The following is a 25218-nucleotide window of genomic DNA, read 5'->3' as shown; positions in this document are numbered from 1 at the left end:
CTACTCATGCTACTCACAAATAAATGTCAAGCCTGCAGATCAAAGTCCCCACATTCTAAAACTCCTGTCCTTTATGGATCACTTTTCATAAACTATACTCATGTTTTAGAAATAACATAGAGGCTCACATTTTGCTTTCTTTCTTTTATCCTAGAAAAGTTTATTTATAAGACACTCTGATTTGCAGATAATAGTGTGGAATTCTGATGCAATACATAAAACTCAATTATCCTTGCCTTTGCATAGGCTTCTATTAAGGTATTTTATAATACTTATCATCTTTTAGTAGAAATGCAAAAATATTTGGGCTATTTAAATTAAAAAGCCACAGGTTGTTTTGCAATAGTTAAACATCCTTTCCTAGCGCCTTCAATATATGCTAGATGGCGAATAATAAATTCTTATTCATAATTGATTTTATTTTTAAATCTTCATTATGCCACAGGTAAATTATATGACAAAAAATAGCTTCGGCATGTGTTTTTACAATCTATATTCATTTTAATTACTCAAAATTGCTTGGGAAAATGAATATAATTATTTGAAATTATTTTCACTCTGCAGATTTCATATATAAAATAAATAAATCTATACTTCTTCAAGTAGATCTGAGTCAAATACAATAGACCAAGCTATCTTACATGAATATCTTTTCAGATCAGTTGTGGAGATAAACATTTTTAAATTTACTACTGTCTCTAAAGAACTATATTTGGCAAACAACGTGAGATTTAGAATAGAATGTACACAAATGCTATTTATATGTATATCTAGTTAAACATTTATTATAGCAGTAAGAGCATATAAGACATTAAATATATACATATCAGAATGCTCAGAAAGGAGATGAAGATGGAACAGCAAATACAATCCTTAGAGCCACAGAACTGTTTACTAAATTCTAAATAAAAGCTTAATTGCGCTATTTCCCCTAACTTCATGAGATTATCAGATATAATTTCACTCTGAGTTCTATTATAATCCATGAGATATTAGGCAAGTCACTTACTCAGAAGGTAGCTTTGGCCTTACCTGCTTTTACCACAAAAACAATTAAAATTTAAGGTTTGTAAAATATTTATTGGAAAAATTAAACTTTATTATTCTCGTTTTTGTGGTAAATGGTTGAGGTACAGCAGAAAAACAGGACAATGAAAGATATTACAGAGGCCCTACCTAATGGAGAAGAGTTAGATTTTCCAAGATATGAAATTTTTATTTTTATTTATTCCTAGTAAGAAAATAATTTGGCTAAAGTTCAAATATGATAAACTTTTAAACTCAAAAAGAGATATTTTGATTATGTCATGAATCAACTGATGCAGAAATAAGTAGGGTATGTGTGTGCATTGTTTGCTTATGCTGGGGGCAGGGGTGGGGAGGTATATTATCTATGACTCAAATCCTTTGACTTTCTTCTAGAGGTGTGGCAAAATGAAACCTACAGGTGTGTTACAGAAGAGCAAACAGAGTTCTTGTTAAACCAACTTACCAGTTTTTCGAAGGGGGAAATCATCCTTTGCATCTTGTGCTCCTGGTAATGTGTACTTGTAGGATGGAGATGTTCCACTAAGGGGTGGAGAGCTTTGATCCAATGATGTGTGGTGGGCAGCCCTAGAAAAGACAAGGAAGTTTCATTATTTACTTGGTAGTTTTTACTGCATATTGGTCAGCAATAATCAGCTGCACATGCTGTACACATGTCTCAGCTATGTTTATGCTCTTTCTCCTTAGTGTATACAAACCATAGCCTCACGTAACCAAGTTCACTGTAGCAGTATGCTATGGAATGATGCAGGGATCCTAAGGATGTCCAGCATGTGTTTGGTCATACAGTCACATAGAAAGTTTGCTTCACTAAAATAATTTACCAAGAGTCTGAGCTTTTGACAATTTGAGATTATTGCCTATGTTCTCTTAAGAGCCACCCTAGGGGAAAAGTCATCATCTGAATGCTTTCTAGTCAACAGTATAAAACAATCAAGGTAATAGTAAACATATGCAAGGACTTCATTTTAAAAAATTGCTAGATAGTACATGTGAGTACATGAGAGTAGCCTTTTTTACTGAAAAGACAGGATTGTGCCAACGGACTCCCATCTCCTGACTTCTGGGGCAGTTTCAGTAGTAAAGAATGGGGATCACATTCTTTAATATGAAACCAATTTTTTTTAATGTTTTCTTTTTCCTGGGTGAATACAATCTAAGACATGCAATTGTGCTGCTGGAGAATAGTTTATAGGACTGAACATTGACTATCTAGTAGATATAAATATCTATAATTACATATGTAATGAAAACAATGAACAGGACATAGTATCACCATCACAATGATTGTTCTACCAGTATTATTTATTTAAATCATATATTCTTAAGACTTTATTGGTTTAAGGATATTTCTTCTAGCTATAACTGGCAAAAATGGCATTAAATCCAGATTCTATAAATTAATCATTTGTGGTTATCTGAAGTTGGACTCTACTGAAGTTCAATTCCATAAAAACAAGGTAAATACTGCTAAGTAACATGTGAGAGCTATGCTTAATATTACCTAAGAGAACAGCTAATGAACTTTAACCGACAAATTCTTTGCATGTAGCTGTTTCTCATTTAATGCTATTATCTTTTCTTAGAACAGACTTTAATTTTGAATTATGAATTAGCTGTAAATTATGTGTGTAGTTTTAGGTAACAAAATCGTGTTTCTTTTTAAATCATTCGTGATATTGATTGAATATTTGAAATTGTTTTTCAGAGATTTGTTTTTCATGTCAACTGATATACATGACAGAAATTATGAAAATCATTAAAAAGTATTTATAAAACATTATGGTATCTGTCTGTTACCGGTTTTGGGATGCAGAGAAGGGCGGATACCTATAAAATAGCCTTATAAGTACATTAACTCTTTAAATAAAACTCCCAGGCTGCTTACAATATTAATATAACAGAGTAATCAAGTACTATTCCTATCTTTAATGGTGTGAGGGATTGAAAAATATATAAGTGTAAAATTATATGGTCATTTGGCAAACACTTCTAAGAAATAAATGAAACTATTATCTATTACTTTATTATCCATATATGATTTGCCTATCAGTTCTTTGCACTGAGTTTTAAAATCACCACATCCTCTATATTTTATTGAAATATTTGTGTATTGGACTTACAGAAATACAGTTCCATAAAAACCACAATACCACAGTGTATTATGTTGTCAGGTTGTGTGTCAGGAGCCAAGCTATTATTTTGCTGTCTGGGAAGAAATGAGGTGAGGTGGGCACGGGTAAACTATTCGCTGAAGACTTAGAGTTATGTATTTAGCAACCTCTCTTCTTCCCTTCCCTACCCTCCCTTATCTTCCTTTCTTCCTTCCTTTTTTCTTCATTTGAGACAAAATTCTACTAGATTTTTGAAAATCGCTCTGACCTCCATCTTACACCAAGTCAAGTGTAATAAAATCACAATCGGCTAAATCTTTTGAAATTACTATACAGATACCAAATGCACCAGTTGAGAATGGAAAAATGCAAAATACAAATTTCTTTGTCCACCTCACATTTGTCAGTTATTCATTCATAAAAGAACATATATACTTCCTTGCCCTCAAGTTGATAAATGCTACCATTTATTTAGCACTTCTCTCTGTTATGTACCTTACCATGTTATTTCATAGGACTGTGCCAGCAACCCTAGAGGGCATGCACTATTATTTTTCTCTTTTTATGGAGAAGGAAACTGATCCTTAGAGAACTGAAGGAACTTGCCCACAGCCAGACAGCTGAGAAATGGCAGGCTAAGGATGTGTACCCAGGTCGGCTAAATACAGAACCTGTGTTCTTTACCCCAGAAATGAAAACAGCCAAACACTGAACATACGTGTACCAGAGCTTGGGATGGCGGCTCACGGAATGATTTTTTCCATTAGTTGGAGTGTCTTTCGTTGCTGATTTACTCAGTAGGAACTCTTGAAGCTTCTGCTTTACTTCTGTACTTGCCACTGCCCCTGAAATACACACACACACACACACACACACACACACACACACACACAGAAACAGATGTTGATGGTGAGTTTTGTCCTCTCATGCCTCTAGAATATTTGACAAAGATTAAAAAGTAAAATCGCTGGTCACAGCACATAAAGTTTTCCTATTAAAAGAAGAAACCACAGTCCAAATATGCTTTAGAAAATAGTACAGTAATGCTTTATAAATACTACTTAAATTGCAAATTTTCAAAAGACTTTCAGCTATTTCTTTAATTACTTTTGCAAAGAGGGAATTCCCAATATCAACTTTTTTAAGTTTAAAAAATACTGCAGAGGAACAAAACACTGTATTTTAATAATCAAGTTATCTTAAGGGATTAGATCCATATTAAATCCCTTAAACACATTAAAATAATCTTTTCTGAGTTGCTAGTTTGAAAACCTTAGTTTAAAAAAAAACCCTTTGAGCATTAAACAAATAAATATTGCTGACAATTCCAGTTCAAGTCATCAAATTTTAAACCTTGCTACGACCTGATTTTGAACTGACCTAATACAGGGGAATTATTTGGATCTGTCTCCCTCTTGTGGATAGTTCTTTTGCAAGTGTTATGCCTTAAATCTCAAAGTTTGAGTATGCCAAAACTAAATGGAGGCAAGGCTTTACTTAGAGAGCAATTATTACTTGGCCAGGAGTAAGGAAGGCATAGTCAGGAGATGTGGATACAAGCTGATTATTAAACAAGATGGCATATATTAGACTGCTTTAGAATTACATTATTTTTAAGGTTCAAAACAACAGAAATCAGCACCTTTGCCAGATAATGTTATGTTTGCTTCTTGAGACGCTCTGCAGACTCAATGATGTGAGCTGGTACGTAAATGTCAAAACTTTACAGTTGGGTCTGTAATCTATGCTTTTAATTAAACACAGATAATTTTGACGAGTCTAACTGCACTGTTTATCAGGCTTTGTTCTGAATAATGATCAGCTAACGATGAGGAAAGAGAGTCCATCGTTTACCCTGGTGCCTCTTACTTTCTCGTCCTCTATCTTTGCCTCTGAGAGGAGGAAGCTGCTGTTCTCTGCGATGCCTCTCTACTTCCTGTTCTTGCCTCTGCTGCTCCAGTTTCTGCTCCTTTTCTAGGAGTTCTTGTTGCTGTTTTATGGCTAGAAGTTCCTGTTGCAACTTGCGAGAAGAGAAAGACATGAGAGTGTGCAATTTCTTTAGGCTTCATAGTCATCACTGACCAAAACTGAAATGTTATGAGCTTTTGGAACTTGTTTGTATTTAGTTCATATTTGTACCCACTTTTTCTGTAAATCATTGAAATCTAAGGACAAGCAACTAATGCAGTGAAGGTCTTAACGTCATCAACAGGCAAGTTTTAGGTAGCTCCATTATCTGTGCATCCCTATCAAAACTAACTGTTAAATTCACTCAGGTCTTCTCATTTCCTTTAATTAAATCTTTAGTTCCCTTAATGACTTTTCTTTGAACATACAAACAGGAAAAGGTAGGGACTGCCCAGAAGCCTATTTTACAAAGTCCCTCACATTATAAATGAACAACTGAAATCTTCCATTCTTAGCCTAAAAAATGGTGTAAAAATAATCAAGGCAAATACAGAATGGTGAGATATTAAATTAATTTGGGGGAAGTTTACCTGAAGTAAACAAATGCTAAAAATTTCAAAACCTTACAGAGCAAGTTCTCAATAGACTAATGCAATGTATATATTCATAATATGTAGAATATATTATATACATATAGTCTCTCAAAATATCAAAATAGCAAAAGCTTTATTCTTTCATTCAGCACATAAAAGCTTTTAGATTAAAGACACTGGTCAAGCAGAAACCACTTCGACAAAACTTCATTTTAATGCACTACTGTTTAGCTTTCTGAATCCCTTGAATTCACTCTCAAACAATGAATGACATGAATATGATGCATTCTTGCACTCTTTTTTATTTTTATTTTTATTCTTGAGACAGGGTCTCACTCTGTTGCCCAGGCTAGATTGCAGTGGCACCATTATAGCTCAATGCAGCCTCAATCTCCTGGGCTCAAGCGATACTCCCACCTTAGCCTCTTAAGTGGCTAGGATTACAGGCATATACAACCACTACTGGCTAATTTTTTAAAATTATCATTTTTAGTGGAGACAAAGTCTTGCCATGTTCCCCAGGCTAGTCTCAAACTCCTGGCCTCAAGTGATGCTCCAACCTTGGCCCCTCTAACTGCCGGGATTACGGGTGTGAGCCACCTTGCCCAGCCTGAAGCATTCTTTTTTAATAGCCATCTTGAGATGTCTATTTCCACTCAGACTGAGAAATATATATCTATGAACTATAGTAAATGTGCTCACTGAGGAGTAACTAAAGACCCTGAGTTCTACTTAAGTTCTGACATTAGTAGATATGAAATCTGGACAAGTTACTAAACTACTCGGAGCCATAGTTCCTCATATGTAAGAGAGAGAATATCTCTCTTCAGCCGCATATTCATAAAGTACATAAAATTTAGTTTTTAAGTTTGAACCCTACTGATTTTAATTATTATTATTATAGGTTGGGCATCCCTAATCTGAAAATCCAAAATCCTAAATGCTCCAGCATCTGAAATAGTTTGAGCACTGACATGATGCCACAAGTGGAAAATTCCATACCTGACCTCATGTGATGAGTTCCAGTCAAAATGCAGGCACACAGCACAAAGTTTAGTCAGCTTCACCATGGGAAAAAAGACCCTTCCAGCCCCCTTTCAGCTGCAATATATTTTTTTCACACACACCCAGATTCCCCCACATAAGCACACCCACAAAAGATAACAAAATGGTGTGTGTGTGGGCAAGACATGCCAATGGCATGTTCCTCACATTCAGACTCAGCAACAATAGTGATGCCAAACAACCACAGATTGTCCACATGGGTGGCTGAGACAATGACACCTTCCCTTTCTGATGGTTTAATGTACCCAAACTTTGTTTGAAGCACAAAACTATTGGAAATATTGTATAAAATTACCTTCAGGCTATGTGTATAAGGTGTATATGAAATATAAATGAATTTTATATTTTTGACTTGAGTCCCATCTCCAAGACTCTCATTATGTACAGATATGTAAATATTCCAAAATCCAGAAAAAAAAATCCAAAATCTGATATATTTCTGGTCCCGGGCATTTCAGATAAGGGATACCCAACATGTGTTCGTAACTTTCAATACTAATGAAATTAGTAAATTTTGTTTTTTACATTAGGTGCCTAAAACTCTTGATTTTACACCAAAAAGTAATAGAACAAAAATAAAAAGCTATTATATGGAATGGCATCAGAGTCACTCTGGAGCAACAGGAAGCTAACTCTGTATATCAACCGTAACAGCCTTATTACTCCCAGAAGGACATAGTTAGAAGCATTTCTGGTTACTCTTCATATTAAAATCTTTGGTGTTTTGGCTTCAATACACTCCCTTAATGGGTGTTATTATTCCATTGTAATGAAATAATATTCCATGGTAGCAGAAGGAATGCTTAAATTCTGCCTTACTGTTAAATTCTATACAGATACTTGGGTTGGTCAAATTAATTTGGTGCTTCACCCAAAGCCCCAGTGTATTTGAACTTTAATCTTTCATAGGAATCTAGAAAAGCACACAATTTAATTACCACTACTATTCATTATCAAAGATTGCATGAATGAGGTTTAAAACAATAGAAAGAAATAAAACTTTAGCCCTCTATTGCTAGATGCTCTGGCCCATGAGAGAGGCAGGGCAACTTAAGAGCTTTGGAGGCAGACAGGGCAAGACAGTAAATCTTGGAGCAACAATTTATTGGCTATGTAGCCTTGGAAAGGTAACATTATTTTTCTCTATCTCAGTTCACTAGGTGGAAAAATGGAATAACAGCATCTAACTCAACAAATGTTGATTATTACAGAAGCTAACGATGCAAAAAGCTAATATAAATAAAGCATCATGTAATGCATCTTTCTCATAAAAATAAAATCTTAATGAAAAGCATCAACTTTTAGCTTTATCCATAAAAAATACAAAAAACAAAATAAAAATTCTAAAAATCAAAAAACTTCCTAATCTGAAAAAGTAATATTAATTATGTCTTTGGTTTCTAAGAAAACAAATTATTATTTTGGAAAATCATTTTAAAAGCTAAATTTTCCTTTTAGCTATCTCATAATTCTTTTTTCTCACAGGAGCCACTTTTCCAATATTTTCCAGATGTCAATAAACCAACACTATTGTTTTGCTTGTGCCAAATGAACAATTAATTATCTACTTGCTACTATTACCTTTTGAGTAAAATTAAGCAATAAATTTCTTTCTAAACAATTTATATTGATTTTATAGCTATCAAAGGCAGCAATAGAAATGAAAAGAAGTATCTAAAGCAGTAACTTATCAGTATTGCCCTGTATTTAGGGAAACATGACTCACACAAAGCAGCAAAATGAACTACACAGTCCCTTACATCTTAAAGTATGGTGAAAAATGTACATTTTACTCATTTCTCTTTGCCATCTTAACATGCTGGAAGGAAAGAAACAGATCTAGATATCAATGTTTCTATTATTGTTTCAAAGGTTAAATTTAAATAATGCTTCAGTATTCATTCAGAAATAAGTCTAAAAACTAAAGAAAGGCTACCCATACTTCAAAATGTAGCCATGAGCTACTGATTCCATTTGGGACAAAAGAAAATACTCTCACTTTAAGGTATTTTGTACATCAATAATATACAAGAGTTCTTTTTGGAAAGTTCACTACTAAAAGAAATAAATATATTTTATATCACTTGTCAAAGAGTCTTTTTAGGAATATAAGATAATAAAGTTCTTTTAGGATTAAGAAACATCTTGTAAACCAAGTAATATAGAGAAGAAGATAGCATTTTTACTTCCTTAGAAACTGTCATATTAATGTGGTAAAATTACATACTAGTAACATCAGTTATCTATATCAACCCTCTATCAATGTGCTTGTACTTGATATGCAAGTAATAAAGTTCCTATAATACAAAACAATAAAGTATGAGATAACATAATTTATTACATTCACAAATTAGCAAGTGTTTGTCATCTTTGAAAGTTAGATATAAAAATAAAATTTTTATTGTAAATCTTTTCTGCTTTTCTCTGTCATAATAAATTCAAATTAAATAGCCTTGTTTCAACTGTCTTTGTCAAGAAGTTGCAAGATGTTTTACAAATAAAGCTAAAGTAATATTTATCTCTGAAGATACAAAATTTAAAAAACAGACACATCTAATATTATTTGATAATAAAATAAGTTATTATTAAAAATTCTGGAATATGGATATATTTGTGCTAGAATAATTTAAACAACTTTAGTCTCAAATTGTCGACTACTCCCAAATACTTACAGTCTATAAAAATATTTGCACCAGTTTCTCCATTTATAACTCCCTTAAGCTTTTTATTATACTATTATTTTGAATGTGTACATTATGAGACTTTTTCTATAAGGAAGAGTCGGACAAACTCAGAACATCTACTTATACACCATGTTTGTTTTTTAAAAACAGCTCTCTTCATATAAGGTGACTAATTTATCCTTTCTCACAAAGAGTACATGTCGACTCTTCAGAAATGAAATATAAAATGGGTCTTCTAGGCTCATGCTTCTTCTTGGTGGAGAGCAGATGGGGCAAATGAACAAAATCACGTAGGAGAGAATCTAAAATTAGGATAGGAAGTTACTATTCCCTACTATTGATTCTATGTGCTAAAGGATAAAGAAGGTCCCTCTGAGAAGCAAAACAGGTTTTTAACAGGTACTTACCCAAAGTTTTCACTAGTAAAATCACAATTCCCTTCAAGCCATATATCCATGTCTTAATCACACTGAATCTACCCGCAAAGTGTTCCCATGGGCACTGTTCATGCCCACCACGGTGCAGACTCCTGAGTAAGGTCACAGACAAAGAAGCATTTGCTACCTTGATATGCTCCTGAAGCTGAGCCTGGTGCTGCCGTGTCAAGTTCTCATGCTGTTTCTGAAACTCTGCTATCAGAAGCTGCTTCTGGATTTGTTGCTGCTGCTGGATAAGAAGTAATTCCTGCTGCAATTGCTTCTCACGGACAACAGGGTCCACCACGGGCATCATCATCCTGAGGTCTGTCCTTAGGTCTAAAGGTGAGATGGGCTCCAGGCCCACAGGAACTTCTGACTTCACATCCACTAAAGAACCAGAAAAAAAGGGAAATGGGGTGGGGGAGGGTAATAGAAGATTGGAAATTAGCACATTGATTTGGAAACAAATAAAAAGTATAAGACCCTGTACAACAAATTTTATGCCAATGACTCTAGCCATTTCTTTACAATGATGATATAAAGTCATTTGTACATTAGTTTTGATAAATGGGCCATAGGCTAATTTTCATTCAGCAATTTGCACTCTGCCATGAATCTTCCACAATTTCCTTTTACAAACAGGTGACTTCAATTGTTTACTGGTATCAGTCATTCATAAAACTTATTCTACTGAACCACTAACAAAAATCAAGTCAACGAGGACAAAAAAAAATGGAATTATGTTGAGGAAAAGAGGCTCTAAGAGAGAACTTCCACCATGACTACATTTGTACACTTAAGAACATCTTCCTTTGTAATCAGCGTCAGAAGATATCTTCAACTTTACAGAGTAAAGGTTGTAATATAACGTATTTGCAGCACTATTGGATGTACCAAAGACAGAATAGACAACTGCATGCTAAAATGTGGAAAATGGTAATTAACCACAGCAATGGTGCCAGATCCAAACAACAAGGAGTGAAAGTAGCCAAGTTTCTAAGTCCTGATGTTTAATTGGTAATAATCTGTATCTCAGCTACCTCATTCCTAAAATAAACAAGGTGGAAAAAGTATGAGGAAACTTAAAACAAGTATTTAATCAAACCACTGGAGTAAAAAAGATTTGATGATCTGAGAATAACTACAGATGATAATATTTAAATTTATACAAATTAAATTAGATAATAGATATAAAATTCTTAGCAAAAACTCTTAGTAGATAAGAATGCTGCTTTCAGGGCCCGGCGCGGTGGCTCACACCTGTAATCACAGCACTTTGGGAGGCCAAGGCAGGCAGATCATGAGGTCAGGAGATCGAGACCATCCTGGCCAACATGGTGAAATCCCTTCTCTACTAAAAATACAAAAAATTAACAAATTTACAAGAAAAAAACAAACAACCCCATCAAAAAGTGGGCGAAGGACATGAACAGACACTTCTCAAAAGAAGACATTTATGCAGCCAAAAAACACATGAAAAAATGCTCATCATCACTGGCCATCAGAGAAATGCAAATCAAAACCACAATGAGATACCATCTCACACCAGTTAGAATGGCAATCATTAAAAAGTCAGGAAACAACAGGTGCTGGAGAGGATGTGGAGAAACAGGAACACTTTTACACTGTTGGTGGGACTGTAAACTAGTTCAACCACTGTGGAAGTCAGTGTGGCGATTCCTCAGGGACCTAGAACTAGAAATACCATTTGACCCAGCCATCCCATTACTGGGTATATACCCAAAGGACTATAAATCATGCTGCTATAAAGACACATGCACACGTATGTTTATTGCGGCATTATTCACAATAGCAAAGACTTGGAACCAACCCAAATGTCCAACAATGACAGACTGGATTAAGAAAATGTGGCACATATACACCATGGAATACTATGCAGCCATAAAAAATGTTGAGTTCATGTCCTTTGTAGGGACATGGATGAAATTGGAAATCATCATTCTCAGTAAACTATCGCAAGAACAAAAAACCAAACACTGCATATTCTCACTCATAGGTGGGAACTGAACAATGAGATCACATGGACACAGGAAGGGGAATATCACACTCTGGGGACTGTGGTGGGGTGGGGGGTGGGGGGAGGGGGGGAGGGATAGCATTGGGAGATATACCTAATGCTAGATGACGAGTTAGTGGGTGCAGCGCACCAGCATGGCACATGTATACATATGTAACTAACCTGCACAATGTGCACATGTACCCTAAAACTTAAAGTATAATAAAAAAATTAAAATAAAAAAAAGAGAAAAAAGAAAAAATAAATAAAATAAATAAAATAAAAATAAAAATACAAAAAATTAGCCGGGTGTGGTGGCGGGTGCCTGTAGTCCCAGCTGAGGCAGGAGAATGGCGTGAACCTGGGAGGCGGAGCTTGCAGTGAGCCGAGATCTCGCCACTGCACTCCAGCCTGGGTGACAGAGCGAGACTGTCTCCAAAAAAAAAAAAAAAAAAAGAATGCTGCTTTCTAAAGGAATAGTTTAAGCAGGAAAACTCACAGACAGGATAGATATCCAGGTGTACCATTTATTTATTGTTGGTGTCCATTCTGACATTTTGAATGACCAGCATCCATGCCAAACTGGTTGTTAAATATTTTGAGTATGACCCTTACCCACAACAATCGGGAAAATTCTGTAGTTCAGTGTAAAAGGTTAAGCTAAAGACAACAGGAATTTTGGAGGGGAAACTGTGGGAAACTGGATTGCATGGCTTTTCAAAAGAGGCCAGTCACTACTCAGATAAAACCAACTATTTGTGGGAGTTGTGGGAGAAAAAGAAAATACAGATCCAGTGTAGACAGAAATAATTGTTAACTGAAAATTAAACTGAAAGACTTTTTAGGCTGCTGGAGGGCTCACTTTTTCGTCCAGGCTGTAGTGCAGTGGTGCAATCATAGCTCACTGCAGTCTAGAACTTCCTGGCTCAAGGGATCCTTCTGCCTCAGCCTCCCAAGTATCTGGGACTTTAGGTGCATATCACCATGACCAGCTAAATTTTTCTTTGTTTCTTTCTTTCTTTTTTTTTTTTTATAGCTGGGGTCAGGGCAGTGGGAGCTGGGGTATTATCTTGCTATGTTGCCAAGGCTGGTCTTGAATTCCTGACCTCAAGTGATCCTCCTGCCTGAGCTCCCAAGTTCTGAGATTATAGGCATGAGTCACAGCACCAGGCTCTTCAAAAGCTTTAAATACTCCAGGAACCAAACAAAATGCTTCAGTCTTTACATGTACCAGTTTTCAAATTCTGTTCTATAATCTAAATGCTTATTTGACTCTTTCATGTGTGTAACATTGAAGATGTTATTAATTTCCCTAGGCCTCTGTTCCCTCATCCGTAACTTGGAGATAGTAACAGTAAGTACTAATACCATGTAGCACAGCCCTTAACAGATGTTTGTTTTTGCTTTTTTATTATATGAAATGGAAATTTCTTATATATTAAAATAAACCATCAATAGTAAGTAGCTAACAAAACAAAAATATTAGAAACAAATATAAAAATAAAATGGCACACAATTTCTACTAAACATTAGCAAATAAAAACACTAAAACATCTAGATCAAAACAAATAAAAGAATGCAACAACTGAAAATTACCTTCACTAGTAAAGAATTGCAAATTATGAATCAAAATAGAGCATCATTAATTATTATCATATATATGACCCACATGTATACATATACGTGTACAATGCCCCATTGTATAGGCTAAGCGTATGACCAAAGAGACGATTATTTATGGCAAGTGGAGCTGTCAATTGGTACAAAACTTATGCAAAACCAATTTGGTAATATGTATCAAGAAGTGTTACATATTTCTACCATTTGATTCAGGTTTGCCAACTCTAGGATTATATCTCCACGAGATAATACTGAATAGGGAAAAAAACAGTTCAACGTCATATTATTTACTAGAGTTCTAGTATTGTTATTGAAATCACCAACTACAAGGAAATGTCTCAGCAAAATAAGTCGCATCCATTTGGTAGAAAAGCTACGCATTCATTAAAAATAATGTTTGTGGGAACATTAAAAAAGTTGTTACATTAAGTGAAAAAAGTGATATTTACACTATGATAACCATTTAAAATATATATATATATATAAGCAATGTAGTCAAAATAGATTTATCAAGCCCCTTAAAGTCCCAGGCTTCATTCTAGATGTTGGGGTTTGGTATTTTAAAGAAAGACAAAAATTCCAGCCCTTATCGAGCACATATTCTACCACGGTTTTTAAATCATATTAGTTTTTAAATTCTAATAGCAATGACTGGTGATGTAGAGAACAGAAGATGGCTGTATTTTAGATGGAAATATGAATGATTCTCCCTTTACTTTTCTGTATTTTTCCAAATTGCATCTAATGCTCTATTACTATAAGTAACTAACTTAAATTTGCAGATTCCAGTTTGGGAACTACGAAGTTAATTTTCCATGTGAATTTAAGAGTTATTTTCAGTGAGTAAAAAAAGGCTAACGGAAATCCTGTCTACAGATGTTAAGGCTTCATATACTTAAATGTCCTTGCTGGTCATCTGAGTTGAATGTCCATGTGCATGTGCCTGTGCATGCAGACTGATATCAATCTTGGGTTGCTCACATTGGTTATTTTGCCATGGATTGACCAGAAGTTTGCACTGATGGTACTTTATGTGTCACTTTAATGAAAATGGGAAAATAATTTATAAATGAACTATAGTTTGGTGGACATTGACTTCTCAAAGGTGATATTTGTGGAAGGAAAGAAATTAATCATGACAAGTTCAGATGCAAATTAGAATGATGGCCTGTAAGATCTCTTAATTGTAGCACCCAATGTAGAACTTTTAGTCAAGGCTCTGGAGTAACATGAGATTTTGAATATTAACTAAAAGAGTTGGCATAATTCCAACCAAAAGCAATGGCAGTTAATGATATATTTCATTTTTACATTAAAAAGGCCAAGCTATAGCCTTCAGCTTTTACATGGAAATCTCAAAAAACAAAGGTCAGAACTTAACCCTATAAAGACAAAATGTAAAAATTCAAGAGACCCTGGAGTCTCTTCTTGCTGGCATTCTTGTTATCCATGAACTACAAACATCAAACCTCTAAAAAAGCTTTTTTAAAAAGATAAGAAAAAAAGTCCTACAAGTCTCTGAAACAGTTATTGTAAACCTCAAAGGGTAATTTGACTTCTTAACCTGCTATCCCAACAGAAATGATTGTGTCTAACTGCTTGCCTTTGTTCAGAGACTAATCACTAAATTGTGAAAAATCACCCTCAACTTACAAAAACTGCTCTTGATTATAAATAATTGCCCAAGACTGAGAGAAAGTGGCAGGCAAGATCCCAGTCTTTCATCCAATTTATTCAGCAGCAATCCACATTCCATTTGTCTAGACTAAATATAGCAGCGTTTATACAAGAAATCAATAGTGCTTGCAGAGAGGAGAGCAAAGGCATGAATATTTCATCAAACTCAGAGAGAAATGGCAATCAGCACACTGATGGTTCTGTGTAGGTCATCTTTGGCCTGCTAGATTAGTTCCTGTTACTTGGACAATAGCTCATCTCTGCCTAATCATAATCATATCATAGCCATTCTTTCTATTTTTAACATTAATTGCATTGTGGGTGACAAAGGCTCATCATATTCCAAAAGGAATGTTGGATTTTTCTTACATCTTTTGTGACAGGCTAATAAGCCTCCCCAGGAGAAATAATAGTAACACAATACCAGGACTGAGTTTCAACAAGTTACGGTCACTTTTACATCCCAGTATGTTTAAGAAAGGGCATTGTCCATAGCTGCCATATTATCATAATTAGAAATCAACTTACAAGGAAAAATTTACTGCCATTTTTAACAGTGGATAAATAGAATCATCTCTGTTCACAATATTCCTTGTCTGGGAACATGCAAATTCCTCAAAAATTACTTAGAACAGGTGGCCAGTGATGCATATGTTATTTTCGAAGGAATCTGATGACAGCAAATATTAGTATTCACATTAGTTGTAAATAAAACATGTTTTTTAAACTGATCTCAAGACCTTGTGACACATGTAAGAAAGGACTATGAAGCTAGCTTTATTTGGACTCATCTTGCTTGTCCGAGGTTGCAAATAAATGCAAATGTATGCTATATTTATTATATTATATTATTCATATTATTATGTTCCAAATGCCCAGTCAGAACTTTTCCACATAAATATTAACTAGTCTTAATTATCACTTTGCAAAGTCCTGCCCGTTCTTGACAGTGTCTGTCTTATTTGTTCAATAGTTATTCCTTCTTTTTAATGTTTATAAGCTCCTGTGATTTTCAAGAAACATTTGAGTTTTTAGTGAACTTGTAAATGAAAGAGCTCTCATTTCAAAATAAAACCAAAATCCCAAATCATGTAGGTGTTCATAATAATTACATTTATTTGAGCATGAACATGAACATTCACGTTTAGCTTTCAATTTCTGTAACAAATATTTTTTAATTCAAGGGTCGTTAAAGAGTTCATTCAGAGTACTAAGGATAATCTAGTTACCACAGAGTATTTCTTACTTCTTCACTTTAGATGCTGCTATTCATAGTATAACAAACAGAATTTTCATATGTTCAAAAACTGGACTCTTTCGTTGCTACTTTATCAGCTGCCTTAGGCAAGATGCCATCCATTTTAATGTTTTAAGTAAACAACTTGCAAGCCTTACGTATGAAAAAACTTTAAGAATGCGCAATTTTGTGCATATACAACCATATGGCCCTTCTCAAAGCAGTAGAGTTCAAAATAATAGGTTTTCACACACACACATACACACACACACACAGGCATGGAAAAACTCTCAACACAAATTGGTATATGCCAATTATTTAGTTAAGTTTTCCACTGAAAAAGGTGCTATAAAAATTGAAAGCATGTTTAACAACTTCAGTTAATATACATAATTACAGAGGCCACAACTTGGTTATATCAGCAATGCTGCCCAGAGCCATTTTATTCCTAAGTTATTTTTACCTGGGAAATGGTTGTTCACAACACTGGCAATGCGACATATGAACTAAAATTTCTGGATCTGGGGATATACAAATGTTACTCTGATTATCTATTCTGCTTCTTCTGTTCCTCCCTTCATGCATGGAAACCTGTGAGAGTTTGGGCATGCTAACTCCATGGGAAGAGGCTGCCTTCTGCACTGTTTTCTGCTTTAACAATATTCAACCAAATATGTATTTAATATCAGCAGTTCAGGGTCCAGAAAATATTGTGGAATAGCTGTCTCAAGTCTTCCTTAACGTGTGATCCATAACAATAGTTTACTGCAAATTCTGCAGAAAACCCCTTATACAAAATTTCAACAGGAGTAGATATCTTCCATCAACTCCTTTTCATTTTATCATTCTCTCATTAACATTTTCATTTTTCTGTTCTTTGTTGCAGACTTTAATCTTTGCCATGGCAGGCTGGTTCTATTAAATTACATTTACATGTATCATGATGATAACATGTCATCTCTAAAACTCTGATCAATACCAAGATGTGCACTGATGCTAACTTAGCAAGTGGTGCTAGAGATTACTATCTCCTCTATGATATGTGCTGCCTTAACCTATTGTTTCTGTACTTTTTCAGCAAATCAAAATCAATAAGGAATAACTTCCTATAGCAATACTCAATACTGATTAGGAAGTTATCTGGTTTAAACTGTGACTCAAATTCTTTGCATGCACATATGCAATTCTACCAGTCATCTGGTCTGCTAACCTAACTAGGGTTTTCACTGGGAGCCTTCTCCAAAAGAAAATGAAGAGGTCTTGAGGGCTGAAGATCCAAGAGTAGCACATTGCAGTCTTTGCTCTAATCATACCATGTCATGTTGAAATATTAACCCGCCTTGAAGAATCTAAAAAGTTTTCTCTGGGACTGCAATGAGAAATACCTAGCTTTCCAGAATTCAAGGATGCTAGCGCCACTTCCTTACTATTGGTTATGTTCTTTGCCTGATAAACGTCCCCAAAAAAGCCAGATGTGATCTTCCACACCAGTTTGTATTTCCCACTGATGATGAATTTGGCCTTGGAACCACTGCTTCCAGCCATCCTGAAATATGATGATGAGGGACTGGGGACAGGCCTCTAACCCTCTGCAGAGAAGGGGCCTCCAGGGCTGGCCTACAGAGCAAAGCTACTGAGAAGAGTGACACAAAACAGAAAACAGAAGTTTTCTTTGGGTAACATGGCCCAAAATCCACCTGGGGAAAGCTGATCCCCTCTGCTCAGTAGAGCTTCTTTCCGCAGGCTAACATGTGTGAAGGGGTCGTTACGAATAGCAGGCCAAAACACCTTCGATGTCATTGTGTGGAAAAGAGAAGAATCAATTAGGGCTGCACTACTGCTCAGAAGAAGCCCAGCCAAAACCCAAACATTTTCCCTCAGTTTGTGGAGGTCACTCACCATCTTGTTTCTCTGGCTCCAAAATCACAAAATACCCACAGTTCCCTGCAGCTGCTAGGTCTGGAGCAGAGCACTCTGGGAAAGGGATCTTTGGGATTCTAGCTCCCAAAAGTCAAGCTAAGCTGATGGGGATGGAGATAGAGATGGAGGTGGAGGCAGAAGTGGGGGCGTGAGTGGGGAGGATGTGTGTGTTTTGGGGAGAGGGGACAGCTGCCAAGGTTTTTAAATTTTTTTTAACAAGTCCTTTTTTTCAGTCTCATTCTTTCTATCCATGTTATGTATTATGGATTGGGTTTCATAAATACTGTTTGCCCCAACAAATTTTACCACAGACGAGTTTCACCAACACCTCTCTAGACTTATCTCTTGCTACCTTTTTTGGGGGCTAAACCACTGTCTCTTAACACATAGTTTCCTTCCTGCCTTTTACACTATATTTCTTGCCCATGTCTTCCTTCTTTATCAACTTAATTCAACAAACATTTTTTGAGCATATGCTATTACTCTGCTAAATACAATGGAAATAAAAATAAAAAGTATAATGTGGTCCCTGCTTGCCAAAGCTCACATAAAGTACATATAAAATGGGGTTGGGCAGGGTAGGGCAAGGTAATCAGGTTCTGTGAATAGGAGAAAGGCATGAGACAGGCATCCAACTGAAAAATAATGTCCTATGTTATTTGTTACAGAGAAATTTTGAAAAAGAGAAACCACTGATTATTTCAGGTAGAGTCAGAAAAGGCTTCACAAAGAAAGCATGTTTGCCTAACCCTCCCTATGCCACCAAAAACACAGAGACGTGAACTCAGAGCAGAAGAGCATGTACACAGGAACAGGAAAAGAAAAAGGAAACTGCAAATGACTTGTGATTGGACTCTACAAGGCACAGGTGGAATGAAAGGTCAGAAAGGTAGGCAGGAGACTTGGTTGTTTCACAAAACAAGCAGTGTGGCAGAAGCCATGGCCACCACTGTCAGAGAGACAAGTTATTCAACCCCTCAGCAGCCTCTGAGTTTATTCCCTAACAAAATCTGGCCTATTTAGTTGTGAGATGTAAATGAGACTAAAAAAAGTTTCCCTTATCTTATTCTGTGAATGCTAATTGACATACTGACATCAAATGATTTAAAGTAGAATAAAGGCATGAAGGAACAGTTTATGTCTGGTGGAAGTATGTCATGGAATGGGAAACTAATGGAAAAGAGTCTCTCTCTCTCTCTCTTTTTCTCTCTCACTGCAGATCCCTTCCATTCCTAGGGCTTTGCTTCCTCTATGTTGACAATTCTATCTCCAGCTTAAACATCTATTCCACCAAATGTGCAACTCATATGTACAGGTACTACTGGGATTCTCTTTAGCTGTCTCTTACTGTTCTTTTCTCCAGTATCCCTGTATTTTTTTTTTTATCATTGCAGACAAGAGAAACAGAGAAGTGATAGTGACTTCTCTCTCTTTTATTACCTAATTGATAGAAATTATCTTTCCTACTCCTGATTTTTTTTTTTTTTTTTGACATGAAGTCTCACTCTGACAGCTGGAGTGCAGTGGCGCGATCTCGGCTCACTGCAACCTCTGCCTGCCGGGTTTAAGTCATTCTCCTGCATCAGCCTCCCGAGTAGCTGGGACTATAGGTGTGCACCAGCATGCCTGGCTAATTTTTGTATTTTTAGTGGAGATGGGGTTTTACTACATTTGCCAAGCTGGTTTTGAACTCCTGACCTCAAGTGATCCTCCCACCTCTGCCTCCCAAAGTGCTGGGATTACAGGGATGAGTCAGCCCGACTGGCCCCTACTCCTAAATAGTTTTTGAAGCCATCAAGGTCTCTCTGCCACTGCTGCCTGTTTTATTAAAGCACTTCTGTTACATTCCTGGCTAACACTCATCAGTGGAGCCTCTGTCTCTAATATGGCTGGCCTGTTTCTCCATAGTGTGCTTTCTCTGTATATTTCCAGCCTCAATAATACCTGTCCTCCACTCACTCAAGCCACACTGATTTTTCAGTTCCTTAAACATGTTATGCACTCCAGGGTCTCAGAGATTTTCCTTATGTGTTCTCTCTTCCTAAAACCTTTCCCCCAATACCAACACATTTCTCTAGATTAGTCCTATCCTTCATATCTTAGCTAAAACATGATTTAATATAGATGTTTTTCTGAGTTTTATTTAATTTTCCCATTAAATTTCTCAGTTGTTTTCATAACATTCATTTGTCTATCTTTACCACTATTCCAAATTTCATGAGGGCAGAGACTATGTTTTCAGTGCTTAGTACAACATGAAAACATAGTAAGGCCTCAGTGCATGTGTGGTGCACTGTGGTGAATGAATGAATGAATGAATAATAGTCACAAGATTATGGGAATAAAATTAGTAACACATGTGCACATCTGCATGTATATGTTCACATACACACATACCCGATTAAAATCCTAAAGCAATGACTTACTGGGCTTTTTGACTGTTTGAATTACAAATATATGCTGTTTTACTAGTTAAATTTCTAAGTTAACGCATTTCTGGCAACACTGCATAAGTATTTGAAAACAATCTGAAAAGTTTTTCCACCCAAGGTGTAATTTTGCATTTCCTAGACTCCACTGTATCTCTTAAAATTCAATGTGCCGACACGTGACAACATGGAGTAAGTGAACACTGAGGAAAATAAAACTTACCCATTCATGCTGTTTGCTTCAGTAGGGATAACCCAGTATAGGTCACACCGTGAATTATTTAAATAATAATGGCTAATTCATGATTGAATACTCCATGTTATATTACTGAAAATTACACCAGAACTGGTAAGCTGCAAGCTAAGCTAAGATTTTTTTTCAAATCTTCCATTTTAAAGATAAAAATTAAATTAATAAATGTAAATATAAAAGGTAAATCCTTTTAAAGTTAATCAAAATTCCTTGACATTTTAGCTAAAATAACCAACAGTTGAATCTTTTTTGAGACATGCTGAAATGCTTATTACTGAAGGCTCTTCATTAAAATGTGTAGTCTTGAAAGGCAACTTTTTTCAGGAAAAGTAAATTAAGAAGTTTGAATTTGCTATCACCAAAAATAGAAAATGGGAAAACATGTGATGGCAGTGGCAGGCCTGTCCAGAAGGGCTGCTGCCATGACACCAGCTGCAGTGGGGGCGGGGGCTGCCCACTCCATGGAGCCCGCAGGAGCTGGGAACAGGCGGGAGCCTCACCCGCTTTCGAGTTGAGGGGCAGAAGCCCCACCCTCCGGGGTGCAGCTGCAGCTATGGACCCAGGCATCCCTGCGCACAGTCGGGGACCTGGTAGGTCCTCTGCTCCCCACAGGCTTGGAAGTGCCTGCTCTCGCTGCCTGGCCTCTCCATGCTCCCAGCACTCGCTCAGTTCAGGCCAAGCCCAGGCACTGTCGCAACCCGGCTGGGTATGTGCATGCTCAGGGCAGCACTGACACGCCAGCCCCCTGTCGTCTTGGCCTCCTTTGGACTTGGGCACCAAAGAGCATGAGTGGGAGATTGAGGGCAGCTCAACAGGGGCCTGCAGGTGCCCTTCGGCAACAGCCTGGGAACCGTGAACAACATAATTGATGGCGGCAGGAGGCAGACAAGCTCCTGGGTAGAAAGGGGAGGGTACCTGGTGAAGCCCCACCTTCAAGCCAGGGACAGCCAAAATCCTGGGGGCCAGGCTGTCAGTTCCGTGGACCAGAGTGAGAACTTACGGTGCTTTATCCAGGCCCACCCATGGCCGTCCATGGACCAATTAGCACATACTTCCTCTCCTCTGAAGCGCATAACGACCCTGGACTCAGCCAGACTGAGGCAGAGGATGGGACGACCTGCTTGCCGATAGAAGCTACCCGTTCTAGGTCACCTCTCCACTGAGGGCTGCACAGATGTCTGGACTACTGATTGGGGGAAGGAGCTACCCACTGTGGGTCTCCTCTCCACTGAAAGCTGGACACGTGTTGGGATGACCTGCCTGGAGAAAGGAGCTAACCACTGTGGGTCTCCTCTCCACTGAGAGCTGGACACTCGTCAGGATGACCTGCTTGCAGAAAGGAGCTGCCCACTTTGGGTCTCTTGAGAACTGTTCTGCCAATCAGTGAAGCTCCTCTTCGCTTTGCTCAGCCTCCAGCTGTCTGCATACCTCATTCTTCCTGGGTATGAAACAAGAACTCGGAACACATCAAATGGTGGGACTAAAAGAGCTGTTAACACGAACAGGGCTGAAACACACCCTCCCGCTTGCCATGTTGTGGGCGATGAGAAGGGGAGAGGAGCTGTGGCCCTTTGGGGAGCCCAGGCCCAGGGGCTCCCTGAGCCAGGGGGCTGTGACACTCTCTTTGGGGTTCAGTGGTTCCAGGCATCTCCAAGCTTCTGGGTGCCACCATGTTCCCCTCATCCAGACACGGATGCCCACAGCAGAAGCCGCGTGCAGTACATGTGCTCCAGCCTCAGCCTCCTCACATGGAGCTGGCACCTGTGTTGTTGCCTGGAGCTGCCTGCCCCACCACAGCAGCCAGTGTGCCCAGCTGTGTGCAGTGGCTAGACCCTGCACTCAATCACACACACACCCCTCACCGCTCCACGCCTTGCTCGTACTTGGCAGGTGTGGGTTCTGGGCTGGCAGCACGAGCCGAGTGCAGCCTGTTGAGCCGAGTGGGTGGAAAGAAACGGGCACTAGCAATACTCAGGCAGAAGGCACCACCTGTCACAGAGGTTTCTGGCTGATGAAGCAACGCCCTAGCGATCCCTAGACCCAAGCAACATAGCCTCAGTTTGATAACAATACTGCCCAAATTGGACTTTAGTAATGCAGATATTTTTAGCTGCTTTTCCACTAGTTATGATAACATTATCGTGGAATAAAAAGAATTACTAAATTATCAAACATGAAAAGAATCATTTTATAACAAGAATTATTTAAATTGATTAATCCAGAAATACAATTCTCCCTCACAGTGATTCTGTTCAAGTTATCCATGTCTTTAGTTTCTTAAAGTCAACTACTACATGGCATAAATGAAAAGGAAAAAAATGCAAAAAGCAACCTGGGCTTTGATTTACTATTCTCTTATTTCCCAGGGGTCTGAACAGGAAACAAAAATAACCGCAAATGACTAAAATATCAGTAGGCCTTGAAATATCAACATTTAAGTTAAAGCAAGCTAACTTCTTAATCAAAGCCTTTACTATTTTGATTTACTTAATCCAAACTCCCTGTCTGCAAATATGGTTTTGAATTAAGCAGTCATAACAAACCATAACACAAACATGAACTGCTAACTAATTTGTAATGGCCACTTAGTTCTAAAGTATCGCAATGTTTGCTAGTTCTTTACTATTTAAGAACTGAGTAAAAGCTTTATTCAGCTCCTTGCACTATGGAAACAAAATCAAGCCAATTTATGGGACTCCAAGGTAATAGAAGCTAAGAACCTATATATTAGTTGGTAATCCATATTATTTTGTAATTTGAGATTAAAATTCAATTTGATATAAATGTACCTGAAAATGAAATCTTGAGAAGATTCAAAATTTTAATGTTTTAAAATAGAAAATATAGGTAATAATATAAAAGAGTTACTTATGTGGCCAGATCTAATACTCTTCCTCTGGGATCTAAAGTAAATTCACTTCTAAAGGAACTACGAGGAAGATGGTGCAAACCGTCCCCTTTCCCATATTTTTTTCTACAACTTATATTTTCTTCTAGGTCACAGACAAATACTTGGAGTTATAAGGAAATCCTCTGCCTCAAATATAGGGTTTCATAATGAGAGGGAAGTTTTGTTAGTCATTTGAAATAGCTATTTGTCATATTTGAATATGACAAATAGTCATATTTGTGAATATGACATATTTATGAATATGACAAAATAGTCAAATTTCAAATTTGACTATTTCAAATAGCTATTTCAAATGACTAACAAAACTTCCCTCTCATTATGAAACCCTAATATTTGAGGCAAGGGATTCCCTTATAACTCCAGAACCTAGTATATTATGTAGCTTATACTGTAAGTTTAATAAATATTAGTTGAATAAATGATTTTTCTTAGCAAATATCCTTCTCTAACAACATTCTTTCTAAACAAATTACTCAGCAAATAAACTTTTTCAAAAATGTGTTCCCACTCTTCTATCAGGAATTCTTGCTTACAAAAAGTACATCATTATGTGCTATTTTGACAGAAAAAAAAAAAAAAGTTTCATTGGTTCATGCCTCCTGCCACCAGGAAACAATTACCTTTAGCCAGCACAAAACAGTTGAATATTTTCTGAAAGCCTCAATGCTTAATATGTTTAAGACAACAACATACATGAAAATATGCGGGAAAAGTAGGAGAAACAAAGCTGAAATGCCATGTGTGATATACCTTCCTTCTTTTCTTCTGCGATTCAGACCATGTCTTTGCCTTTTCTCTGCTCTAATCTTTTCAGTCCTGCAGAACAGGAATAGGGTTTCAACCAATGCATCTTACCTTTTCTCCAGAATTTAGCTGTTTTCTAGTTCTGAGTAAATCTTTATTACCAAAAAATAAAATAAAATAAAAAATAAAATAAAGTTTTAAAGCCCCACTGAAACTCCTAATATAGGACTGCACTGGCTTTTAGAAAAGAAAAACATTTCTTTAAACGGCTGGATATTTTCTTATTTTCTTCAAATAAAATCTTACGAACAGTTCCAACATATAAAACCAGCATAAGTGGAAATGTTTTAGAAAAGACGGAGAGGAGGAACCAAGGTTCTAGCCACTCACTTCCTCCGCTATTCCTTTCCCCCAGGGAATGCAGGCTCCATGGAACTCAGTTTGAAAATCAGTGTTATAAGGGCATTATTTGTTTATTTTGCCAAATTCAAATCACAGGCAAATTACATTACTGTTTTTTCAAAGAAAATGCCACTCTCGTTTTATGAGAATTGAAATTATGGGAATTTTAAAATGCTGA

At 36.8% G+C, this 25218-nt stretch overlaps 1 protein-coding gene across 50 annotated transcripts in view; it reads right to left on the bottom strand.

The window, feature by feature from the left end:
* HDAC9 (histone deacetylase 9) overlaps positions 1-25218 on the bottom strand; it is a 911712-nt gene that overhangs the window by 406304 nt on the left and 480190 nt on the right. For 13 of the 50 annotated variants that reach the window (XM_063814095.1, XM_063814102.1, XM_054687405.2 and 10 more), the window contains 4 exons: positions 9976-10217; positions 5031-5181; positions 3880-4006; positions 1493-1614 (listed from right to left, as the gene is read on the bottom strand). In XM_063814095.1, coding sequence (XP_063670165.1) covers positions 1493-1614; positions 3880-4006; positions 5031-5181; positions 9976-10217 — 642 coding nt within the window. Of the gene's footprint in view, positions 1-1492; positions 1615-3879; positions 4007-5015; positions 5182-9975; positions 10218-25218 lie in introns of all 50 variants that reach the window. The other 37 variants (XM_063814075.1, XM_063814073.1, XM_063814094.1 and 34 more) reach the window with 4 other exon arrangements.

The sequence above is a fragment of the Pan troglodytes genome, chromosome 6 (assembly GCF_028858775.2).
Source record: "Pan troglodytes isolate AG18354 chromosome 6, NHGRI_mPanTro3-v2.0_pri, whole genome shotgun sequence".
NCBI lineage: Eukaryota > Metazoa > Chordata > Mammalia > Primates > Hominidae > Pan > Pan troglodytes.
This window is presented reverse-complemented; position numbering and strand designations above follow the sequence as displayed.